We start from the raw sequence: 25,907 nt of genomic DNA, 5'->3' as shown, positions 1-25,907 counted from the left end.
TCAAGTAAAAACAGTTTTTACTAACCTAGACAAAGAAGCAAGTACATGTAATTAAAAACAATATGAGCTAAAGAGTTTACTAACCTTTCTTGAAGCTTGAACTTTGAAGAAGCTTTTGGAAAGTTTGCAACGCTCGTCTCCCCTCGCAGCACGTCTCTCTTTCTTTCCTCGGCACCTCGAGCAACCACGAAAGTTTCTATCACTAAATCACTCGAAAAGAAGGAATCAGTGAGTGGGCACTTTTAAACACTACGACTTAAGAACGAGTCTCAAAGTCGCAGAGCTAAACACTAGGTCAAGTGAGGACCTAGGTGCCAAAACAAGAAAAATCGAAAATAAACTAGAAAGAGAGAGAGAGAGGAGTTCGGCCAACAATGTCTAGAGAGAGAGTCTCTCAATCTCTAACTTATGTTGAATGAAATAGAATGAGAGGAATGAGGGTCCTATTTATAGGAGAAGGGTTGGCCTTGGAAAGAAGTAGTTTCCTCTTATTTTCCAAGCCTTTATGAGCAATCTTTTATTACCCATTCCTATCAACATAGGCGCCCACCTCATGCACATCCACAAGGGATTAGTTTCCTCTTTTATTCCATGCCTTTGACTTTCTCTTGGCTTGTTTGGCCGAATTTCCTTATGGCAAGCATAGGAAATTTGTTTCCTCTTTTTCTTTTGGCAAGTATCTTGATACATTTATGCACAAAATATTTTCTCTTTCCTTGGGTATTATGGGCGCCTATTCTCATCTAGAAGGAGCTTCTAGAAGCTTCTTCATTTGTTCATGACAACATGAGAAAAGCCCATTAAGAATTTTCAATAAAATTCTTATGAAATGAAATTAATTCACAAGGCCCAATGATCAAGTCGTGGCTGAGTGACATTAAGTCATCAAATGAACTTGTCAAAAAATTTATTGACATTCATTTCATCCTATGTCTCAAAAGACAAAAATACCCTTTTGACTATTTTCGTTCTTGTTTTGACTTAGCTTCCAGTTTAACTATTCCTATCGATGTGATTCGTGACAGTGACCTCGTGGACCCAAATGAACAAAGCTTGAGCTAAACACTTGGACTCAAAAGTTCACAAACATTTTCCAAGTTTAGCTTAATGCCAACTGACTCCACTAAAGAGCTGACACTGAAAATCTCTCGGTTCAAATGAATTTATTTTCTACTCAAGAATTCGACCTAATTATGATGAGCGGATCCACTGAATATTATCTATGTTTACCCTTCATGAATGTCATCAGCTAGTCGGGATTTACTAAATTACCATTTTACCCTTCTAGCTGTTATTTCCTCAACTCCTTTGTCGCTTGTGAATAAGTTAGAAACAATGTATTGACGAGGAGCTAACAAGTCACATTGTTTCATCCAAAAGAGTCAGGACTCAATTTGGACACTGGCCAGTTCATTTATTCACACTCCAAGGAACAAAGCATGAGGTGACATACATTGCATTTCAGCAATCTTGTACATGAATTCCATATCTATGAGAACTTCACAAAGTTACTCATGACAGACTCACAACTTAGTACTTCACCAATAGGCCTTGTTCGGAATCACATAGTGAGTCCGAACTTTGACTTTCTCAAATGAGAATACTAAGGTGTGAAATGGCATGTCTCATTTCAGGATTAAGGTAAGCATGATGCAATTCATACATAGTGACTTCGAGACATAAGAGGTTAAATGGTTTGTTCTTATATTGTCTCTAGAAGTGCACTGGTCAATTCAGTACCTTCGGAAGATACCTAGAAGAACTATAGAGTCCCCAACTCTCAATGCCTCATAACCAAACATCATAGATTCTTCTAACAATCATACTGAGGTCAATAGTCCTTTGACCCTAAGATTGCGAATATATCGTTTTAAGCAAACTACGAAGAGTTTGTTCATGCAAATCTATATTTGTCTCTTCGTAAGTTGTTAAGTTTGTTTATGGACTAAAAGACTAAGGTTTTATCATAAAGCTTCAAACAAAGAAAGAATGAATGAACGTTTCAACTTTATATTAATGAATAAGCATTTACAAGCAAGAGTCTTCGTAAGACTATATGACATCAAATGTACATAAATAGACACTACTACTCTTCTTGTGGGCACCATTGACAACAAACTCCTACTTGACTCAAAGAAGATGTGAGTAGTCCTACATGCCTAATCCCTCTCGAAGTTGGTCGAAGACCATGTTCGCTAGGGCCTTGGTGAATGGATCTGCCAGAGATCTACTTCACCTCCACGTCTCCGCGCTGCGCGATCTCTCGAATCAAATGGTATTTCCTCTCAATATGCTTAGAGCGCTTATGGCTTCGAGGTTCCTTTGAGTTAGCGACAGCCCCATTATTATCACAATAAAGGGTCATGGGCTCGTCGACGTTTGGAACAACTTCCAAATACTTAAGGAATTTTTTAAGCCATACAGCCTCTTTGGATGCTTCACAAACAGCCACATATTCTGCTTCCATTGTGGAGTCAGCAATGCAAGATTGCTTAATACTCCTCCACACAATAGCGCCACCATTAAGGATGAACACAGATCCCGAAGTGGATTTCCTGGAATCCTTATCCGCTTGAAAATCGGAGTCGGTATATCCCGTCATAGTCAGGGCAGTACCTGAGTATGTAAGCATCAAGTTCCTAGTTCTTCGAAGATACTTAAGACCATGCTTAACAGTAATCTAGTGCTCGGGTCCAGGGTTGGATTGGAAACGGCTAACTACGCCAACGGCGAAACAGATGTCAGGTCTAGTGCAAAGCATAGCATACATAAGGCTTCCTACGGCAGAGGCGTAAGGAATTTTCCTCATGTCTTCAATCTCTTGTGCAGTCTTTGGAGACTGGTCCTTAGAGAGTGAAACTCCATGCCTAAAGGGTGTTTGGCCCTTCTTGGAGTCTTGCATCGAGAAGCGATCCATTACCTTATCAATATAAGACGCTTGAGAGAGCGACAGGGTCCGGTTTTTCCTATCTCGAAAGATTTGGATCCCCAGAATGTACGCGGCTTCTCCTAGATCCTTCATATCGAATTGCTTTGCCAGCCAGACCTTAACCTCAGATAACTTACCCACGTCATTACCAATGAGTAGTATATCATCGACATACAGTACCAGAAACACAACTTTGCCTTCGTGTATTAACTTGTAAACACAAGGCTCATCTATTGACTGTTCAAAGCCGAAGCTCTTTACAGTTTTATCAAATCTAATATTCCATGACCTAGATGCTTGCTTTAGTCCATAAATGGATTTAAGCAACTCACAAACCTTGGTCTCTTGACCTTTATCCACGAAACCGTCTGGTTGAGCCATGTAAATGCGCTCGTCAAGATTGCCATTCAGAAAGGCTGTCTTGACATCCATTTGCCAGATCTCATAGTCGAGAGCTGCAGCTATGGATAGGAGTATGCAGATGGATTTAAGCATCGCGACTGGCGAGAAGGTTTCTTCATAGTCAATCCCTTCTTGTTGGGTATAACCCTTCGCCACAAGTCGTGCTTTGAACGTCTCGACGTTCCCATCAGGACCCCTTTTCTTCTTGTATATCCACTTACACCCTACGGGTTTAATCCCTTCAGGAAGGTCTACAAGTTTCCAGACTTTGTTGACATACATCGAGTGCATTTCAACTTTCATGGCGTCAAGCCAAAGGTTTGATTCAGAACAAGCCATCGTTTGGCTATAGGAAACAGGGTCATCCATGTCGGAGACGGCTACAAGAGAGTCTCCATAAGACATGTACCTGTCAGGCTTTTGAGTAGCCCTCCCACTACGTCTAAGTACTACTTGACGAGATTCTGATGAGTTAGGTTGTGTTTCAGTTGGGGTAAGAACAGTTCTTACAGATGAGGTAGAAGCTTCCTCACCCAACTTTTCTTCAAGCACAATTTTGCTTCTAGGTTTTGCATCTTTCATAAAGTCCTCCTCGAGGAAACGAGCATTCGTGCTAACGAAAGTCTTATCGTCCTCGGGACTATAGAAAGTAAAACCTTTGGTTTCCTTTGGATATCCTACAAACAGGCACAATTTTGACCTACTAGCCAACTTGCTAGTCTTTTGCCTCAGCACGTGTGCAGGGCAACCCCAAATTCGGATGCGGCCAAGATTCACTTTACGGCCAGTCCATCGTTCATAAGGAGTACCAGGAACCGTTTTGGACGGAACTTGGTTCAGAATATAGGCGGCTGTTTCAAGGGCATATCCCCAAAAGGAAAGCGGGAGTGATGAGTAACTCATCATTGATCTAACCATCTCCATAAGAGTTCGGTTTCTTCTCTCTGACACTCCGGTTTGTTGAGGTGTGCCTGGTGCGGTAAGCTGAGAAGCGATACCTTCTTCTTTAAGAAAGTCATCAAACTCTCCAGACATATACTCACCACCTCGATCAGATCGAAGGGTTTTGATCACTTTGCCAGTTTGTTTTTCCACTAAAGCCCTAAAGACCTTAAATACGTTAAAGGTCTCGGATTTGTGTTTAAGCAAATAGACAAACCCATATCTTGAGTAATCATCAGTGAAGGTAACGAAGTATTCGTATCCTCCACGTGCCTGTTGGTTGAGCGGACCACATACATCAAAATGTATTAGTTCCAGTAACTCATTGGCTCTTCAACCCCTATCGGAGAAAGGTCGCCTAGTCATTTTTCCTTCTATGCAGGATTCACAAGTAGGTAGTGAACCTATTGCAGAGGCTTGGAGTGGACCATCCCTCACAAGTCTCTTAATACTATCTAGACTGATATGACCAAGTCTTAAGTGCCATAGGTGTGTTGATTTTGTTAGATCGGAGGATTCAGAAAGTTTGATCCTTTTTGGCTCCCTAATTAGATCGTTATCTATTTCGGTGTCTAAAAGAGAAGGTTGAGTGGGATAGATGTAGAAAAGAGCATTCTTCATACATGCATCAGTGACAAAAGAATTATCAAGAAACGAAATACGAATTCCATTCTTAATGAACTTTTAAACAATAATCTTGCTCAAGAAGACGAGCAACGGATATTAAGTTCTTCCCAAAGGTAGGAACAAAATAAACATTATTCAAGTTTAAAGTGCGGTCTTCAAAAGACAGCGTCACGGATCCCACAGCCTTCGCGGACACCAGGCTCCCATCACCCCATTTGAAACAGAACTCGCCTTCCTCTAAGCTTTTGGTTTTCTTGAAACCATTCAAGGAACAACAAATATGGTTAGTAGCAGCGGAGTCAAGAATCCACGTTGATACATTATCAGCTACTAAGCATGCTTCGGTAACTAGTACAATACTATGTTCCTTTGCTTTGAGATAGGCAGGACAGTTCCTTTTATCGGCTTTGTAAGGTCCCTTCTCAGTTCTAGAGGCGGAGGCTTTGTGCTCAGTAGCATGTGCCTCTCCTTGATTCCTCTTTCTCTTATTGAGACCTACAGCAGTGTGAAGCTCCTTCATAAGCTCGGTAACAGTGTACTTTAGCTTTGTAATGGAGTAGTTCAGCATGAAGGTATCAAGAGACTCGGGGAGAGTTTCTAAGATCATATCTATGATATTCTTCCCATCAATCTCAGATCCTAGGATTTCCACTTCATTTAGGTAACTAATGATCAGCATCATATGGTCCCTAACAGGAGTCCTAGCCTTCATGCGACAGTTCATAAACTGTCGGACTGCTTGTAGCCTTGTTTGACGCCTTTGCCCTTCAAACATCTCAAAGAGATTGTAGAGCATGTCAGCGGCAGTCTCGATGTCACGATGTTGTTGTTGCAACACATTGTTCATTGATGCTAAGATATAGCACCTCACAATCTCATCGGAGCAGAGCCAGGCCGCCAAGGCGTCTTTGTCCTCTTGAGTTGAATCATTATTCGTTAGAGGAGGACACGGGGTGGTGAGTACCCATTTGTGCTTGGTAAGGATTATGTCGAGGTTATGTTTCGAATCTACGTAGTTTTCGTTTTCGAGTTTGATCGAGGAAAGAAAGATTGAGAGATGGTTGAGAGACTTATTGCCTATATAAGTTGAAACAAGTTTATGATTAGTCTTTGGTTTAGGATTTAAGTTTTATTAAGACTTTTATAAAATCCAAAAGTGTTATAAACCAAATGATAATTTACTCCCTCAAGAGAAGGCCGCAAAAATCTCCTTTTATAAGTAAATGACACATCATTAATGCTTAGCCAAGATGTCAATACATCAGCTTTGACTAGCCACCTTGTAAATTGGTTTGATCACTCACATCCTTTCGCAGAGCCTCAAGGGAGGATTACTAGGGATTGAGCCTAAGTGTGTAACCAACCACTTAGTCCAAAAGATCAGCTTTGAAAAACAATCCCCCAAGGGGAGGCCTTGTCATCATTGCATCACTCTCAGACGTAGCTCATTGAGCAATGATCGAAGTAATAACGCCTTGGAGTACTGACATTTAAGTGAGGGTCGCAAGAGCGGCTCTTAGTCCCACGTTATTGCATCTTTCATTAGTGTTGGGGATCGTGGGTTACAAACAACGAATATAACCCTCCCACTTAGTTTTTGGAGATGGTTCATCGACTCTTATAAGTTCGGAAACAAATTTCCTAGTTAGAGAGCGACAGAGCGGACAACTAGAAGAGAATCCTAGATCGACATGTTCAGAGCAGTATTAGTGCATAAAGGCACAAGGTACATACTCGATCTTTTCCTATTTTCTATTTCGGGAAAGTGCGTGAGGGAAGTGTGAACTTCAACTCACTCGAACACTTGAAAGTTTGAGATTACACATCTTTTTATTTTTCGGCTTGTCTACAAGGAGACCTCCCACTCAAAATTTCAAGAGCATATAGATTTTGAACATATGTGATATAGATATAGTTTTGAAAACATTTTGAAAATTTATTTGATTTGGATGACAAAATATTTTCAAGTTTGAAAGTGAAAACGGTTTTTCAAAATTCAAACTAGTTTTGTAAAAATTCAATTTCAATTAATCTTTCAAAAATCAAAACTTTTAATCTTACACATCATGTTTATAATCATACGAAAAACATTTTTGCTCAAGAAAGTTTTCTCATTAGAGTTCTATAACTCATGGTAGTGGGGTTTGAAAATCCGGATTTCTAAAAAACTGGAGTTTCAGACAGCCGCGCACCTCGGAGAAAAATTGCCATATCTGGCGGCTCCGATGTCCTTTTGAGCCGAAACCACTGGAATTGGACAGAGGACAGACAGAGCTTTAATTTGATTCAAGAATCATTAAATTTCGATATCTTAGCAGAGAGTTATGCCACTTTTAATGCGGGTTTACTCCAGCTCGAAGAAAAAGAAATAAATTAAAGCTTGGTCCTTTTTAGGTGCGAAAAAGAATCAAGTGTACCGGAACGTTTTAAGATGTTGTTTAAAGCTTTTATTTGTGTTTTATTAGCAGGGTAATAACATAGAATAAAAGAAATAACAACAAGCATAAAACGATTCAAGTAAAAAAAAAGAAACTAGCAAGATATCAAAACTAGTCCCAAAATTTTACTCGAAATTTCTCAAACCTTTAAAACACGTTTTTCAATATAAAAAATTAAAAACTTTTAGAACTGATTCTAATGTGTTTTAAAAACATCCCAAACTCATAGAAAATCAACATGCTTTTTAATTTAAAGGCAAGAGCAATAAATTAAAAAAAAAATCTAAGATTACAATTCTAACTTTTCACAAAATTAGTAAACTTTCGAAAACGATTTTCAAGCTCATAATTTTAAAAACATGTACATGCATCTCTTTGACCATAGCTCTGATACCATTTGTTGGAATTGATCTAATGTTTAAGAAAAAGATTAAACGCTTCGGGAAGCGGCGGAATTTTAAAAAATTTCTTTTCAAGTAAAAACAGTTTTTACTAACCTAGACAAAGAAGCAAGTACATGTAATTAAAAACAATATGAGCTAAAGAGTTTACTAACCTTTCTTGAAGCTTGAACTTTGAAGAAGCTTTTGGAAAGTTTGCAACGCTCGTCTCCCCTCGCAGCACGTCTCTCTTTCTTTCCTCGGCACCTCGAGCAACCACGAAAGTTTCTATCACTAAATCACTCGAAAAGAAGGAATCAGTGAGTGGGCACTTTTAAACACTACGACTTAAGAACGAGTCTCAAAGTCGCAGAGCTAAACACTAGGTCAAGTGAGGACCTAGGTGCCAAAACAAGAAAAATCGAAAATAAACTAGAAAGAGAGAGAGAGAGGAGTTCGGCCAACAATGTCTAGAGAGAGAGTCTCTCAATCTCTAACTTATGTTGAATGAAATAGAATGAGATGAATGAGGGTCCTATTTATAGGAGAAGGGTTGGCCTTGGAAAGAAGTAGTTTCCTCTTATTTTCCAAGCCTTTATGAGCAATCTTTTATTACCCATTCCTATCAACATAGGCGCCCACCTCATGCACATCCACAAGGGATTAGTTTCCTCTTTTATTCCATGCCTTTGACTTTCTCTTGGCTTGTTTGGCCGAATTTCCTTATGGCAAGCATAGGAAATTTGTTTCCTCTTTTTCTTTTGGCAAGTATCTTGATACATTTATGCACAAAATATTTTCTCTTTCCTTGGGTATTATGGGCGCCTATTCTCATCTAGAAGGAGCTTCTAGAAGCTTCTTCATTTGTTCATGACAACATGAGAAAAGCCCATTAAGAATTTTCAATAAAATTCTTATGAAATGAAATTAATTCACAAGGCCCAATGATCAAGTCGTGGCCGAGTGACATTAAGTCATCAAATGAACTTGTCAAAAAATTTATTGACATTCATTTCATCCTATGTCTCAAAAGACAAAAATACTCGTTTGACTATTTTCGTTCTTGTTTTGACTTAGCTTCCAGTTTAACTATTCCTATCGATGTGATTCGTGACAGTGACCTCGTGGACCCAAATGAACAAAGCTTGAGCTAAACACTTGGACTCAAAAGTTCACAAACATTTTCCAAGTTTAGCTTAATGCCAACTGACTCCAAAAGTTTTCAGGTGTACCTCTTTTGTTCATCTTCACAATCACAATAGAAGTAAACTCGAACCTCGTGCAATAAAAACCATCTTCCTTGGCTATTCCTCCACTCAAAAAAGACACAAGTGTTTTGATCCCTCAAGTCGAATGTACTATGTTAGTGCTTAAATGAATTTCTTTGAAAATAACCCATATTATACCAAAAATTCACTTCAGGTGGAGTCACAACATAGAAGATCATTTTTGGACCTATTCAAATTGAACACCCCCTTATTCCACCTGAGACTTACTGTAACTACTTCTCAGGCTACTAGAACAGTGAATGAACTTCAAACTACTCAACTAGAATTTCGTGTCTATGCGAGAAGGAAAAATATGAAAAATATTGAACTACCATGCAACTTAGAGCTCCTAACTCTTCAACCTCAGCATGTATCCAAAAAAGGTACAACTCATATCTTATCTCTTCCAAACACCAATGTTAGTCATGAGGAAAACACCAATGACCTACCAATAGCCATTAGGAAAGGTGTTAGGTCATGTACTCGTCACCCAATTGCCAAATTTGTCTCTTATTCTAACAAGTCCACACCTTTTCAGTCATTTGTTTCAATATTAATGAATAAGAAGTACCTAAGTCTATACAGGAAGCACTTCATTCCCAAGTGGAGAGAAGTTGTTCTTGAAGAGATGAGAGCGCTAAAAAGGAATAACACATGGACAAAGGTGAGTCTTCCCAACGGAAAGTCTACAGTGATATGCAGATGGTTGTTCACCATCAAGTTCAATTCAGATGGAACAAATTAGAGATATAAAGTCCGACTAGTAGCCAAAGGGTTTACCCAAACCTTTGGCTTAGACTATACTAAGACTTTAGCTCTTGTTGCCAAACAGAATACAATATGTGTTCTCCTCTCTTTAGCTGTCAATCTTGAGTGGCCTCTTCTCCAACTCGACATTAAGAATGTCTTTCTAAATGGTGATCTAGAAGAAGAGGTTTACGTGGATATCCCAGACAGCTTTTATAACGAGTCCAATAGAGGAAAGGTGTGCAAACTCAAGAAAGCGTTCTACGGTTTGAAGCAATCCCAGAGAGCGTGGTTTGAAAGATTCAACAAGCACGTGAAGAGGCTACACTCAAGTGCAAATTGATCATACTATGTTCTACAAACATACACAAGCTAGTAAAATAGCCATTCTCATCGTATATGTAGATGGCATAGTTCTCACATAAGATGATCTAGAAGAATTGGAGCTTCTCAAGACTTGTCTCTCCAAGGAATTCGATCGAAATGACGAACTTGGTGGGAAAGATGAAATGCTTCCTTGGTATGAAATTTGCTCAATCCTGCCAAGGACTCTCCTTATCTCAGAGAAAGTATGGTCTTGACCTCTTGAAGGATGTTGGACTTCTTGGTTGCATGCCAACACCAACTCCAATGGATGCCAATGTGAAGCTCGGGAGAGCAGGGAGAACCACCTTGGTGGATAAAGAGAGATATCAAAGATTGTTTGGAACATCATGATGCAGTGCTCAGAACCTTCAGGTAATCTTAAAGGCTGTCCTGGGAAAGGTTTGCTCTTTAAGTAACATCAAAACCGATCTGTACATTTTTACACACATGCAGATTGGGAGGGCTCGGATATTGATAGGAGATCCACATCAGGGTATTGCAGTTATGTTCGGGATAACCTGGTTACATGGCAAAGCAAAAAACAAGCTATTATGGCACGTAGTTGTGCTAAAGCCGAATTCAGGGCCATGGCCCAGGGAGTGTGTGAAATATTATTGCTGCAAAGAGTTCTTTTAGAGTTGAAAATTCCATTTAAAATGCCCTTGAAATTGACGTGGGACAACAAATCAGCAATAAATATCGCTCACAATATTTTCCAACATGACCGCACTAAACATGTTGAGATTGATAGACATTTCATCAAATAGAAGCTCGATCATGCCTTTCGCTCCTTCAAAAAAGAAAAACATGGATATTCTAACGAAGAGTCTACACGGTCCTACATTTCAAGAAGTGACCAGCAAGTTCGAACTGTTTGATATATGCATTACGGCTTGAAGGGGAGTGTTAAATTTCTCAAAATAGCCTCGAATTACTTTATTATGCATTTAATCAATTGTTGATTTATTTCCATATTTGTGTATTTTGACTTTCGGGATACATTGTAACTATTCCATATTATAAGGAATTAGATAGGTTTATTCAAATTTTTAATGTTGTAGATACGTCAACTAGATTTTAATTCCTTACGTGTACGAGTTGTATATATAATCCTGTCTTTGAATGAAAAAAGTATTTCCGCCTCAAATAATTTTATCTATTATAGTAAAATATAGTTTCTCATCAAAGAGAGATAAAACTCTTTTAGTCTGTATTAGTGATCAAGGTTTAAAATTTTGGGGTATTTAAGGGAAATGGCACCGAAATTGCGGTATTTTTTGAGGTCCGACACATTTGTGACATGTTGCTCATTTCGCCATAAAATTTCAATCGTTTTGTCGTCGGCGTTTCGCCAATGTTGTTGCGTCTTTTGTTGTGTCTGAGTCTGTGAATAAAAAGAAAAAAGTCACGACATTTGGACGAAATTGCACTAGACAAAACCGTACAAATTTCTCTCGACTTCGTACATGGAGGTCGGCGACACAGGAGTGTGATTTATTCCGTGTCCATGTTAGTTCGTCATCTTCTTTGAAAAATCAACAATATTTCCATCATCTCGCCGTAAGGTCGCAGCATCTCCGTCGCTCTCCGTGAAATTGTGTCGTCCAAGTATTCAAATATCAGATTTCGTATCGTTTTAAACACAACCATGGCCACTATGCTCAATAGAAAAGAAACGCAAAAGAGACCAAGTTAGGTTTGAATTTTGATAAAGAAATTTTATAAAGTGGGCTTAATAATTAATCAAATATCATGTTTAGACCCGTTAGTTTAAAAATATCAAAAATTAGACTTTTGGCTAAAAAAAATAAACAAAAATACCCTTCATACCGAATAATAATTAGTTTTTTTCTTGTCTCCCATTTTCAATCTCCTTCCTTCTCACTCAGCCAATTCCATGAAGATTTTTTATGGATTTGACCTTCTTGCGTAGATTTGACCTCGCCCCCCGTAAAATGCAAAAAAAAAAAAAAGTTATGAATTTTTTGTTCATTTCATATTTCATTGCTTATAGATTGATTTGGAATGATTTGGAATGATTTGGACTGAATTTGGTAAAGTTAGGGTTTTGAATTTTGGAAAAATTACAATGAGAATTAAAAAGAATACGAAATGTACGATAAAATTCATACGATTTACGATGGTATACGATAGTGTACAATGACATTCAAAACCTGAGATTTTTTTTTAATTTTTATTTTGAATTATGATGGTGTACGATGATATACGATGCTATACGATAGTGTACGGTGGCATTTAAAGGCAGAGATTTTTAATAAAAAAAATTTGAATTGCGATGGTGTACGATGAAATATGAATGATAAATAGGCTAAAAGAGTATTTTTGTCCTTTTTTGGTCAAAAGTCCAATTTTAGATATTTTGCAACTATGGAGTCTAGTTTTGATATGCATCCGTTATTAACAAGATATTTTGTAAAGCAATTGCTTTTTAATTAAAGATATTTTATATACTGATACACGCAAGTTAGAGACTAATATGCTTATTTGTGTCTACTGTTCTGTCCCATTAATAATTATTACAAAAAGTTTATGTGGGAGAGCATGAATACCAAATGGGCCTTGGCCCTATTACTCATTTTATTTTTCAAATAATCTATGAGACAATACAATTATACTCGGGAACAATAAAAAAAATTATAATGATAAAAAGAAAATAAAATGTTATACTCACACGTTTTATATATATATATATATATATAAATTATTATTTTGCAAAATTATAATGATAAAAAGAAAATAAAATGTTATATATATATATTATTTTGCAAAATTATTTTTGTTCTGTATTTTAACGCAACTTTCGTCGGCCACCGCTATTTCCGTTGACACAATTTTTTTTTTCAAATTTCCACATTATTTTCGTCACAATTTCCATCGGCCACCGCAATTTCCAATTTTCAAGGTCACCGACACAAAACAATCACCGACATTTCAATCATTGGCTTACTAGGATAACCGATGGGTTGCCGCGCGGTATGCCGCTTACCGCCAGATCCCGACAGCAAAACGTACAAAACCATGAAATACGTGTAAAATCGGAGGATCCGGAGTAACAAGAAGCAGAAGATTAATAATAATAAGCAAAGTTTGGGTTACCGCGCGGTATGCCGCTTACCGCCAGATCCTGGTAGCGAAACGTACAAAATCATGAAATACTTGTAAAATCGGAGTTTACTGCACCGGTACAGGTGGAGAATCCCGTAATGCAAAAACCGGCCCGATCCAGTTAGAAACTTCATAAAAATCGGGGTTTATTGCGAGAAAATCGAGGTTTTACCGCAATTGTAAATTAAAAAAATAAAACTTATGAAAACTTAATTTATATTTCTTTATTATGAAAAATCTATTGGTTTTTTTTTTTTCGGAAAACCCACGATAAACACTTGTTGTAAGAGGTATACCCATAAAATCATATTTCGGGCACGGTAACGGTAAACGGTATCCCAAAACCCTTGATAATAAGCCGTAAAGGTTAACCGATTTAACTGGCTTTATGTTTTCCTATTATATTTAATCTGGCCTTTAGAAAGGAAGAGAAACGGAGTTTTGTTCCACTTCCGATTGGAATGGAATACTCCTATTCTAGAACAATGGCGGAACAGAAACTGTGTTTCGTCTTAAAATTCTTTTTAGTTTTTTTTTTTTTTTTAAATAGTACCACAACAGAAGTTCCATTCTGGTTTGGCGGAAATTGCGGCCACTCGGATTTTTTATCAGGACAAAGCAAAATATTGTTCATTTTGTTTGCTCCCGATTATATATACAGTATATATTATCATTTTTGTAAAAAATATTTAAAGTTCTTTTTAAATTTGTGATATGTAAATTATGATAACAAGTTTTATTAATATTGGAACAATTAGGCTAGTAACGTAATAATTCATCCTCCTTTTAAAAAGTAACTCAAGTTTCATTTTAAAAAATAGTTCATCAGTCCGCAGTAAATTAAATCAACTAAAGGGTTAATTACATTTACTAATGAGTTAATTAAATTAACTAATTTTGCAAGAACAATCAACCAAGCAAAAAAAAAAAAAAAAAAAAAGACAGAATTAGTAACTCAATTTAACATGGAATTTAGTAACTCGGTTTAGTGATAATCTTTAAGGTTGTAAACTTAATGGTAGAAAAAACAATCCACTATAATCAATTAGAGGTACAAAAGACGAGTTTACAAGACTCTCAAAACTGCCATCTCCTCCAAACAGAATATAACATAATATAGCTTATAGAGTTTTTGCACTAAAAATCTTTGAATTAACGTTACAATTTGGAGTACCTTAAAAAGAATTATAATATGTAACTCTCGCTGATAGTCGTAATTAAATGCCTAACCGTAGTACACAGTACAAAGGACTACACATATCAACACAACGACCCAAAAGGAAAACACCAAAGAGAGATGATGAAGCAAACAAATCAACAAAAATTATACACGTAAGCCAGCATAACTACACAGATTTAACAATAAGAAAAAAAGCTTCCTTTACAATTCTCCCTGACAAATAACAATAAAACCAAATCAAAATCATCCTGTGAAAAAAAAAAAGCATACAAAAGCTCAAAAATCAAATAGAAGGTTCAGGTCAAGTGGTGACACTGGAGCCGGAGCCGGAGCCGGAGCCGGAGCCGGTGCCGGAGCCGGAGCAGGAGCCAGAGCCGGAGCCGGAGTCGGGACTTTAATTTCAGCAGCCTCTATTGTTGGTGCCAGAGCTGGCACCTCGGACTGTTCCGTTTTACCCAAGGAAGATTCTTGAACAGCCTCAGTAGGAATGGCTTGGTCCGAAGCAGTGGACGGAGGAGGAACAGGCAGCGGCGTGTCTGCCGGAACGGAGTCGCCAGATTCCGGTGGTGCCGTCGTAACAGGTTCTCCTTCGGACGATTCCACCGGGGGCGACGCTTCCCCGGCGGTCGAGGGCGGCGTCGGGGCGGCGGTGGATCCTTCTAGAAGCAAAGGCTTGGCCGGGGGCTGCTCCAATTTCTGGGTCGCCGGAGCGGGCTTTTTGGGAAGAGAAATCATCGGAGCGGTGAGGGACGTCATTCCCGGGGGAAGAATCTCGATCGGGGGTTTCTTCCCAGCTTCTGCCAAGCTTGTGAGCTTCGGTTCCTCCAAAGAAGCCAGGAACGCGTCTGCAGCGTCCATCTTCAATGACGGTGTGTGGTCGACTTCCTTCTGTAAGACCTTGTTCCAGGCCTGAGCCAAGCCCTTCAATGTCGGCCGTCCGTGAGCCTACAGAAAAAAAAAAAAAAAATTAAGGATATACCGATAACGGGTTTTTAGATTTGTAGCGTATTATTGTTCGGACAAAAAAAAAATTAATTAATCTTCGTACATGGGCATGAAGTACAGCCTCGGCTAGCATTCCTGTGTCCTGCCACGCCTTTTCCATGAGCACATTGTCCCCCAAAACGGCCGCCGAAAATGCCGCTTCAGATCCCAACCCGAGCACGATCAGATTGTTTATCAAACTCTGTTCAGAAACATGAGCATTAATTATGATATCGGATTTTCGAGAGGTTCACAATAGGAAATTCTAACTTCCACTATTTCTCGTACAATTTTCATGATATATCTTCTCCTTTTAACTTATCTTGTTTTAAAGACCAATATAACTTGTGATCTATCTTTTTTTTTTAAAACAAAGAGTAACTTAAAAGCAAAATACGTACACCGAGGCGGGTCAATTCTCCATGATTTGCAAGGCGCAGCGCCAGTCCTCGTAATTCGTGACCCTGCAGAGATCCTTTAACCGAACCGGCAGCGGCCAATCTCTTCAAGGCTTCCCGAGCGATCTCAGCTTGGGCGGTCGCATCGGCCGCGTCGATGAGATCCAAGAACTCCTTTGCGAATTTTACTATTCCTTGTACGGCTTCGACCATGTTCTCTTTCCGAGCAGTTAGATTGAGGATATCATTCAGTTCGAGCCCCGTGTCGTGCCCCAAATCTCTGCTGTTGCTCATGGTGAGAAGGCACTGCAGAGCTCTCTTCAGATCGTTGCTCTGCATGGCCAGATCAAACTCCAACCTGTGAAAAAATAATAATGAAATCGGTGAGAACATCAGCCCAATGATCTCTGTAGGTTCCACATGAAGCATTGAAAATGAATGCTGTATATAATAACTGTACCTCTTAGATATGCCAGGCAAATGAAGTGCTTCCATAGCGTAACCCATGCCCAGCATAAATTGTGCTAAATCATCGTGATGTTCTCTCCCGAGTCTACTCGCCCTGTACAGTACACGTTATGGTTGGAAAAGCTAGAAAAATACGAACTTCGATATTGTATTAAAAACTATAAAAGAGAATACAATGATAGATTACGGAATTTCGAGAGGTCCGTGATCTCTGCAAACGAATTTCTTCCTTCCTCTAAACTCCATCAGTTTCCATACCCCCTTCTCTTTTTATCCATCCTATTAATAAGCTAATATAATTTCTAACTATTTCATATTGAACCCATAATTATCTACTACTTACTACTATAGCTCTTTTATATCCAAGAACCTAATAATCTCCAGGAAGAAACATACCACTTAACGGCACTAACAGCATCGCCATAAGCGGCAAGGCATCGGCAGCGGATCCCAGGATGGCTTAATGATAAAGCATGGGCACACATGTATCTGCAGAAGAAATTTGCTAATTACAAACAACTCATTTTTTATTTAATTTTAAAGAGATTGGTTAAAAAAGAGTTTTTGAGTACCTATCTATAAGCCAAAGAACACCATCTCTGACGCCTACCACGACCAAAGGACCCGGAGGCCGTTTTTGCTCTGTTGGAAAACGAGTAGCTGCCACTGCCACTCCACCGCCACCAACGGCAATCTCGTTCACCTTTCTTTCTTCCATCTCTTTTTGCGTGTATGAATCATCACCATCGACTCTGGACTGTTTAGGCAATGACAAAAATGGTGGTACCGAAGGAGCATGCTGAAATGAAGCCAAGCGAACCACCTACACGAAAAGGAGAATATGAACCTATGAGAAGGTAAAAAGCATAATTATAGATTTGAGAATTGAGATAGCATCAGTGTCCTCAATCCGACCACATCTAGCTTCAGATAAGCCTCAGATTCGGTTCACAGACGTGCGCCATTCAAACCGTCCAAAGAAAGGGCACTAGAGTCCATTTTTATTAGGTGAGGACTATTTGGGTTGTTATTTTATATTTTAGTAATCAGGCCCATTTTTGGTATGTGTTAGTCATTTCGGTGTTGTAATAAAGGGGAACAAGGGAAAGGGTGATGTCATTCATTCACTCGGATAGTTTGTACTGAATTAGAGAGCACCAGTCCTCTTGGAAGGCCAGGTGACTCTTTGTTGTTCAATACAAATTGCTGGCCTTGTCTTATATTATTGCTGTTAGTCTCTTTTCGCTACTCAGGATCTATCAGTTTCTTTGCCATTTTTAAAACCGAGTAATTGACCCATCAGCTAAAGGAAGGTCAAAGCTCTGCTCTTTTTTCATACATGAATAGAATAGAAACTCTTTTACCTGTAGCATTGGGGGACGCAAAGCCATCCGTTCTTGTGTGGTTTTTTGGGGACCCTCGACTGAAATTAGAGCCAACTCACCATGCTCCGCAACAGACCTTGCACGCGCCTCTTCCAATTTTATCTCCTCTTTCCTCTTTTTGGTTTCAATATCAATAAGTGCAACACCAGCATCAACAAACACGCATCTGTAGCCGAACACAATAGTGTTAGTTTGAGGTTCAGTGAGTCTAGTATCCACCCATTAACACTCAAGTTTAAAAGTGAGAACTTCTGAAACTAAGGTTTCAATATTTTTATGCTTAGTGTCGTATTATACATTATTTTTTGTCTATTTTAGAAACTGATTCAGGAATCTTTTGGAGAGATTAGGTTTATGGAAAGCCATTTCACATCATATCGTTTTGATTACAGGGACCTTTCTGTGAAACAAGCCCACAACTTCGTTAATATAATGCGCTCGGGTGAATTTTCCAAGTGAAAGACAAAAATGCATTGAGTAAAAAAAGGTGGATTTCTAAACCCACCTAGATAGACAAAAACATCACAATAATAAAAAATAAAATTAAAAATAATCATTGTCCCCTGATCGTATCTTACTCAATTGTTGTAGGCGTGACAACAAATAGTTGTCTTCGATGCCAGACACCACCAGTAGCATACGGAATAGCAACATCACCCAAGTATCTAAATTGAGGTCGCAAAGAAGCTATGACAATGTAGTTATGATATGCAAAAGCACAATACTCAACAGCCTGATCCCATGCTGCCCATTCTGGCTGCGGAAGAAACCCACCAACAGGCTGGGAAGTTTCCCAACTGCACAATTACACATGTAAAATTGGCACTTAGCAGGAAGAAAAAAAAAATGCCTGTTTAATTGCGTACTGTTCATCAGATCATTTATATCACAAAATATCATACATGACATGTATTATCTAACTGGGCACTGAACATGTACCCAAAACATGCTGGTACCTGTACAGCTGAAAGTTAGGAGCTGGAGCCTCAGTCGGAGATCTATTAGAAGACAATCCATCATCAAAAGTGTTAAAAGAAGATAGACCACTATTGCTGAATCCAGACAAGGGCATAGATTGAATTGTTGAAATAGCAGTCGCAGCCACAGGGCTAACTCTTCGAGATGTTCGGTAAGCAACACCAAGTAATGCTCCTCCATGCAAGCCAATTACCTTCCATTAAGTTCAAAAGAGCAACCAACCAATCTTATTATGTATTTCAATATAAAGTTTTAGTTAGATACTAGTGATATATTGTAAATTCTAGTCTATAAACACTAGGCAAACTTCTTAAGCTTTTGGGAATATAATTTCTTAATTTATAAATATATTGTTACTCGTTTTTTTATTTTAATTCCTAGAATTTCTCTATGACCTCTAGCAGTTAGAAACTGTCATAACACAAATCAAAGACAAAAAACAAAACTACCGGGAATGATGGTAATGTAGTAAAAACAAAGAAGTATTATCCAAAACTCATATAATTTTTAATATATTTCTCTGTTTAAATAAAAAAAATTAGTTTCTTCTAAAAATTAAAAGACAAAACAGCAGACTAAGTTCAAGAGACACATACCGGCTCGCCACGGCCACCAATAGATGTGGAGAATATGTTTGAAGTGCCATCGTCGAGCAAGATGCGAACTTGTACACTGGCTGAGGAAGCAGCAGAAGCAGCAGCAGCTGCTGCTTGTGCCGCAGCTGCAGCTGCCTCTTTTGCTTTTCTGGATGAGCCCTTGACAGCTATGGGAATTCTTGGAGGTAAAGTAGATTCCAATATAGCATACCTATCACGGCATGTATCCCAAGCAAGAAGCCTTGCACTTCCTGAATCAACTATGGACCAATCACTAACTTTGTAGATGGAGAAGTAAGGAATATCTGGCCACACAATTCCAAGATACCTGCAACCAGATTATTTGTAGAGAATAAACATCACTTTACAACTATGGTTCTATTTTCAGCATCGCTGATCAATGAATGGAAACTTATGCAATAATAGAATGAACAACATGGGTTACTTGATTCATGCATCTAACAGAATCGTTAAAAGAAAGGTTAGCAATTAAAGGAATCCACTATATAAAATATCTCAAATGCGGTAGATGGCAAAGAAATCGTGTAATTGAAATAACAAATGAAGTTATGCCAACTGCCATGGCCATGTCATCAGTCTTTTAAGTTGGTACTGAGCAAACGTAAAATAATCCAGAAAATTGCAATCCAATCATGCAGACTACATTTAACTTTGATCTGACGTACTAGAAAAGCAGAATATACACCAACTGAACTTACTTTCCAGAACTGCTTACAGAGAGTACCGAGTATGAATCATGTGGAACAGGAGTACTGATGTGCTTTTTCAACTGCTTGACCAGCAATTGTTCAGGTAATTCTCCTCGAAGTCTGGCAGCTTCGGATAAGGAGCCATTGTTCGCCAGTGTAGGATTTGCTGTCTGAGACAGTTGGAAGTTTAGTAGCTTAAGTTCTCTCTCAACAACATAGACAGCAGAATGTTCTCTGCTTCCTGAGGGTGTTGGCAGCGCAGCAATAGCTGGAAGGGATCTAGGGTCAAACTCACATATAATGACACCAATATTGGATCCAGTAGCAACAAGGTGAGGTTGCAAAGGATGAGTCGTCATACAATAAACCTAGAAAAGGACTGGAGTTAATTTGATCTTGCATAAATATACATGTCAACAATGTATGGTTACCAAATAAACAATTAAATGCTTCATCTCATATTCATCATTTGTATTTTCTCAACTGAGAATGCTGTCAACTATAGACATGGGTCATTCTTTATATAGCTTAAGATATTAACATCTTTGAAGCGGCTAAGTCAACACCAAGGTGGGTACTTGGAAGAGCTGATACCTTAATCGAGGGAACTGATATTCATTCACTAAATGTTTTATTCTACAGTTCGAATAAATGAAAGCAATAACCCTGAGAAAACTAGATATCAAAGCTAAAAACCAGAAGACAAAATCCATTGATAGAAATTTACCCTAATTTTCTTGTTAGGTGCGAGAGCTTGTGGAGGGACAAGAGAGGAGAGTTCACACAATGGCCTTGTTAAAGCTGAGTAAGTTGGGTGTTCAATAGCCCTGATAAAATATTAAAGTTAAACAAATATGCCTCAAAGAACACTGGAAAGGAAAGAAACACCGCTATATTTTCTTTCGCTCGTCTAGATTTACCACTGACAAATAAAAAGAGTTAATAATTAATAGAACAAAATGTTACACATACCATATATGGGAATCTTTTACACAAGTTAAAATATCAAGATTTGGGGCTCTAGGATGGGACCAAGATGCCATACTATGACAGGCCAGCTTCGGAACAGGTTTAATACGACGTAATTCCTGCAAAATAATGGTAAATAAATATCAGTTGTCAAAAAATCTACCAAACCTCCTTACTTTTTCAAACTGAAAAAATACTTTTTTGTTTTAGATAAGTACTGCTGCGACATTAGTATAAGACCTTAAAAGAGATTGTATCCCATATGGCTAAGGTCTTATCAGCACCAATTGTAACAAGCTGTGGAGCACCTCCAATAACTCTAGAAAGCTCAACAGCAACAACACCACCATCGTGTGCCTGCAAGTGTAACAATACCACCATTGTAACACGGCTTTTGCCATTTTTGATATATAATACATATTGGAATTTTTGGTTACAGAAACAGTGTATTTATATAATTGTATAATATGGTAATATACATCCGAAGTGAACCCTCCAAAACCCAAAGAACCTGAACAAAGACACGACCCTATCCTAAGGGATATAAGGAAGTCCACCAAATAAAACATTAGATCTTCCTAACAATCAAAGGGCACTAATCATACAAACTAAATATCAATAAAACTTTTGACAGAGAAGAAAGAAAATAAGAATGAACCGAGAATTTTAGACACTTCTTGGACGAGAAATTATTTTGAACTGAACAGAATAGCCTTTTCATGTGCTGCTCAACTAAGATACCCAAAATTCATATTACTTTGACTACATAGGGTTTTGTGGCAAACATAATTCATTAGTTAACAAAATTGAAAGGAAAAAAAAAATAGCAGATCATTAAAATCATGCTGAAATAAAGATCAGTACCTTTAAGCTCAGTTTGGGTACTAATTCTCGTGAATCTTGACTATTATCTGCACTCCAAAGGACAATCAAACCATCGCTAGCCCCAGAAACTAGAAGAGCCTGAGATGAAAGTGCAGTACAGGTCCAGTTTAATCTATAGCGAGCATTCAAAAGTTATACCTATAAACAACTGTATGTTCAACATAAATCATGCAAAGGATGACATGTGTTATTCAATTGAATAGATAATCAAATTAGTGTTCAAACTATGCAGCATAGAAACATGATAAAATAATATAACTCCTCCACTTAAGGAAAAGATATTTAGAAAATTATAATCATCATATATTGCCTTTTAAAGGGAAAATAAAAAATAAAATAAAAATAAAAAAAGAAGAGGTTCTTTTGGATTGTTATCATGATTCATGCTTTGTCAAGTATGCAGAAAAAATTGCTATAGCTCACAAACGTGATGAATTCAATTAAGTAATGGCACCAAGTTAGATGAAATCTATGAAACCAGTTGACCGAAATGCATCGTATAAAGCTTAAGTTCTACCTCACCAGACGAAGCCACGAATGACATCAAACAAGAAATTGAACCTTTATGCCCTCCAGTATATCTTCGTAGAAGCTGCAAGAAATAAATCATGTTAACTCAGTAACATTAGTTGCTAGAACAGAGAACAAGAGTATTAAGTTTTAAACCTTCCACGTCATCATTGATAGCACTCTAATGACACCATCTGATCCACCAAAAGCAACTAAAGGTGCATCTCCTGGAGCAGTTCTAGAAAGAAAGTCCATACTGCAGGAGAAAAGATAACACAATAAGCCCCAACAAAAACCACAACAATGAAAAAAAAAGTAGGACAAAAGGAATACAGCAATGTTAACAACTGTGATAACAAAATACTATCGATGTTTTACTTTTCATACATAAAGCCTCGAAATAAATTTCTAACAAAATGCCGTGAGGTTATGACCGAAGAAAAGGTGGTCATACTTATTATATTAATCCATGAACTATTATAATAGTTATCCTGAAAATCCACACAATTGAATTGGTGCATATAGTAATACTGAGTAATTGTCTTGGTCCAGTTATCATTAAGGTTGGCAAGGAAACTCGACAGGTCCTGTCCTAAAGAATTATAACTTTTTTTTTTCTTTTTATTATCCTATTATCCACCTGCCAAACCCTAAAGAGAATATTTTCTTTTTATTTATCCTATTATCCACCTGCCGAACCCTAAAAAGGTAAAAAGAATTTGAAATTTAAAAAAAAAAAAAAAAGAATTAACAGAAGGTCCTTCTATGTAATACAAGCAATAAAACAAATACACTAAAGATTAGTAGCCATCATTACCAAAGAAGTGACTTGTTGTCGAGGTCCTGCTTGGGCACATCTCGGCCTCGCATAGTCACCAAGTCAAGAAAAATAGCTTTATTTTCACAGCAAATTACAAGAAAATGTCTTCCTTTGGTTGATGGAGCAGGAGAACTGAAAGCGGATGTGACTTGTTGGACAGCTGAAGGAGCCTCCGCAGCAGCGGCACGGTTGCGCCAAAGTTGCCAAAATCGCACATCGTCATCAAAGAAACTCACCTGCTTAACACTTCAGATGGGAACACGTGTAAATCAGAATGCTGTGGTTCAGATTCCAATTCAAAGAAGAACGGAGGCGCTAAATGTAGAAACAATAAGAGAATACAGTCATTACCTCCCTCCACGCATAGCTTCAGTGGACTTTCCTCTAGGTTCTGGGAAGAATATCAGGGGAAAAGAAGAAAAAATAGTTTCATCAACATATAAGCATCATAAACATGTGTATTATGCATCGATACTAAATTGTACACGATAGAGGTCTGCAGATCCATATTATGTGAGATCACATATCGGCATTTTAAGTTTTTTGCAGCTCATCTAAGATAAGAATCCATAAAAATCTATTGAAAATTCGGATAGACTTGGATTCTTCACAATACAATTCTTCCAGTGTTATTACTTGTTAATCACAATCAAATTTGCTAATAACTATATGACTGGTTGAAGGACAATATTTCCCGTATGTTTAATACGGAAGCACGACTCTTCAGTTATTAGAAAACTAGACTAACTGCTCTTTCAAAAGAAAAATGGAAGCTATGTTGATCCGTGTATCATTTCTTACTCCTAAAACTCACTTCTTTATTTCAAATTTCGACTTCCCTATCTAAACTATGAATTCACAGATCTGGTTTATATCAAATTCCACAGTACAATGGAACACTTAAGTCAGGTTGCAAAAAGCATTGTCCAAACAATTCCAAATTCCATAGACAATTTTTTTTTTTATTAGAAACTCAATTAAGAAGAAAAACAAAGCTTCGGACAATCATAATTAATACAACCAAATTTCTACTTCCGATTAATTAAATCTTACAACTGCAGTATAAATACATATCAAAACTTAAAGGAAAATAATAATTATTAAAAAACGATCGTTTTGGGGAAGAAATTTCACATTCAGACCTGATTCGCCCTCGGCGAGCTTTTCCAGCTTCGCTCCGACCAAACGTCTCTCGTCGACGCCGCCGGGTTTGAGTTCGTAGATCACCTGGGAGAATAAACCGATTCGGCGACCTGAGAACTAAACAGCCGAGACCTGCATAGCTTGAGAGCTCGAAGATAAAGAGGACGAAGAACTCGTACCTGACGGTGTTCCCAGTTCCAAACGGAAACGTGGTCCGACGAATCGGCTGTGACCATCCATGGATGAGTCGGGTGTAACTGGATCTTCACGATCTTCTCATTGCTAGGCCTAAAGGCTTTTAATCGCAACATTTCTGTAGCTGTTTGAGATCGATCAGAGCGACAAGTTTATAAAGGTACTAGAGAGCTTGCAAATGCGAACCAGATTCGCTTTGGTGTAATCAATACATAGAGAGAGATGAGCCAAAACTCTCCCTGGAGAAGGTCGGGAGAGATTTTCTGGTGAACGTCCGAAACCCAACTTAAGTTTTAACACAAAACGACTGGATCAACCGACATGAAAAGTAAGAAACGACACTGAATAGAAAATGTCTAGTTACTGTTGTGTTTATTCAAAATATAACAAATATAATATAGTATATAGTAAAATGGGCATTATTTGCCTCCAAAATTTCTAATCTAATGCTTTATATTACATATAATTTTACACTTTTACACTTTTGATTTGAAACAAACTTCAAATAACGTATAGATGTGCGGCATGTGCCTACCGCTAAAGAAAAAAAAAAAAGAGGCCAACTTAATATATATAGATAGGTTGATATTATTTTTTGAATTAATTCATTTTTTAACCCCTGGACTCGTACCTCGATTTCATTTCACCCCTGAACTCGGAAATGTTGCATTGAGAATCTCTTAACTAATGACGTTATTACACGTTGCCACTTCTGTCTAATTTTGGACGTTAAATGTCACGTTTTTTGTCACGTGAGATTTAAAATATGTGCAATTATCAATATACCCTCGTTTTATTATTTTTATAATAATAAATTTAAAAAAAAAAAAAAAAAAAAAAAAAACTCTTGTGTATGCCTATCCTACGGACCTTCTCCGGCGCCGGAGCCTCCCAAGTGCCGCCGGAGCGTCTCTTCATCTCCTAGAAATCAGTGACGCAATCCTCCACGCTCAGCCCCATCACTCTCTTCCGCGCCGCCGCAAGCTTTTCTCCGGCGTCGGCGTCGAACCTCTCCTCCCAGCCGGCAGCCCAAGGCCACGCGCGTCGCAGAGCTCCACCGTGTCGTTGACGGCTTCGATCCAGCTGTAGTCCCGCCTCAGCTTCGCCACCATTTCCTCAGCTCGCTTGCCGCCGCACACCGCCCTGCATGGCCGACAGTAGACCCTGTTCAGCATGCCCCGGCTCGACATGGCCGCCATCGGCAAAGACATCCACCCCAGCGGGAACTAAAATAGAAGATCACAACATAAAATTATTCACAACTCATTGATAGTTGATTTAAAATCAAGAATCAGTGCAGCTTCTCCTCCAAGGCAAGAGAAGCAAAAACAAACTATGTGCTCTCAACTGGTTCGTCATCTCTTTCTGAAGAAAAAAAACAAAAAAACAAAAAACAAAAAAACAAAAAAAAAAACCAAAAACCAAAAACTGGTTCGTCATGGTTACCCAATCCCATTTGTG

The 25,907-nt window shown here is 38.2% G+C and overlaps 1 protein-coding gene across 1 annotated transcript; it reads right to left on the bottom strand.

The window, feature by feature from the left end:
- Window positions 1–14,377: 14,377 nt before the first annotated feature.
- Window positions 14,378–24,727, bottom strand: LOC149389330 (Transducin/WD40 repeat-like superfamily protein). Its single transcript, XM_089622867.1, has 21 exons — window positions 24,431–24,727; window positions 24,251–24,335; window positions 23,460–23,499; window positions 23,106–23,354; window positions 22,445–22,544; window positions 22,296–22,370; window positions 21,758–21,856; window positions 21,134–21,250; window positions 20,897–21,012; window positions 20,652–20,751; window positions 19,934–20,292; window positions 19,215–19,542; window positions 18,597–18,811; window positions 18,219–18,437; window positions 17,620–17,806; window positions 16,828–17,078; window positions 16,652–16,744; window positions 16,248–16,349; window positions 15,791–16,145; window positions 15,454–15,591; window positions 14,378–15,350 (listed from the first exon to the last, which is right to left on the bottom strand). Exons 1-21 carry the CDS (start codon window positions 24,560–24,562, stop codon window positions 14,682–14,684), a joined length of 4,029 nt encoding a protein of 1,342 aa, XP_089478993.1. The 5' UTR covers window positions 24,563–24,727; the 3' UTR covers window positions 14,378–14,681.
- Between the last annotated feature and the right edge of the window lie 1,180 nt (window positions 24,728–25,907).

Source organism: Urtica dioica, chromosome 8 (assembly GCF_054948205.1).
Source record: "Urtica dioica subsp. dioica isolate 48M chromosome 8, U.dioica_male_clone48M_v1_H2, whole genome shotgun sequence".
Classification (NCBI taxonomy): Eukaryota; Viridiplantae; Streptophyta; class Magnoliopsida; order Rosales; family Urticaceae; genus Urtica; species Urtica dioica.
This window is presented reverse-complemented; position numbering and strand designations above follow the sequence as displayed.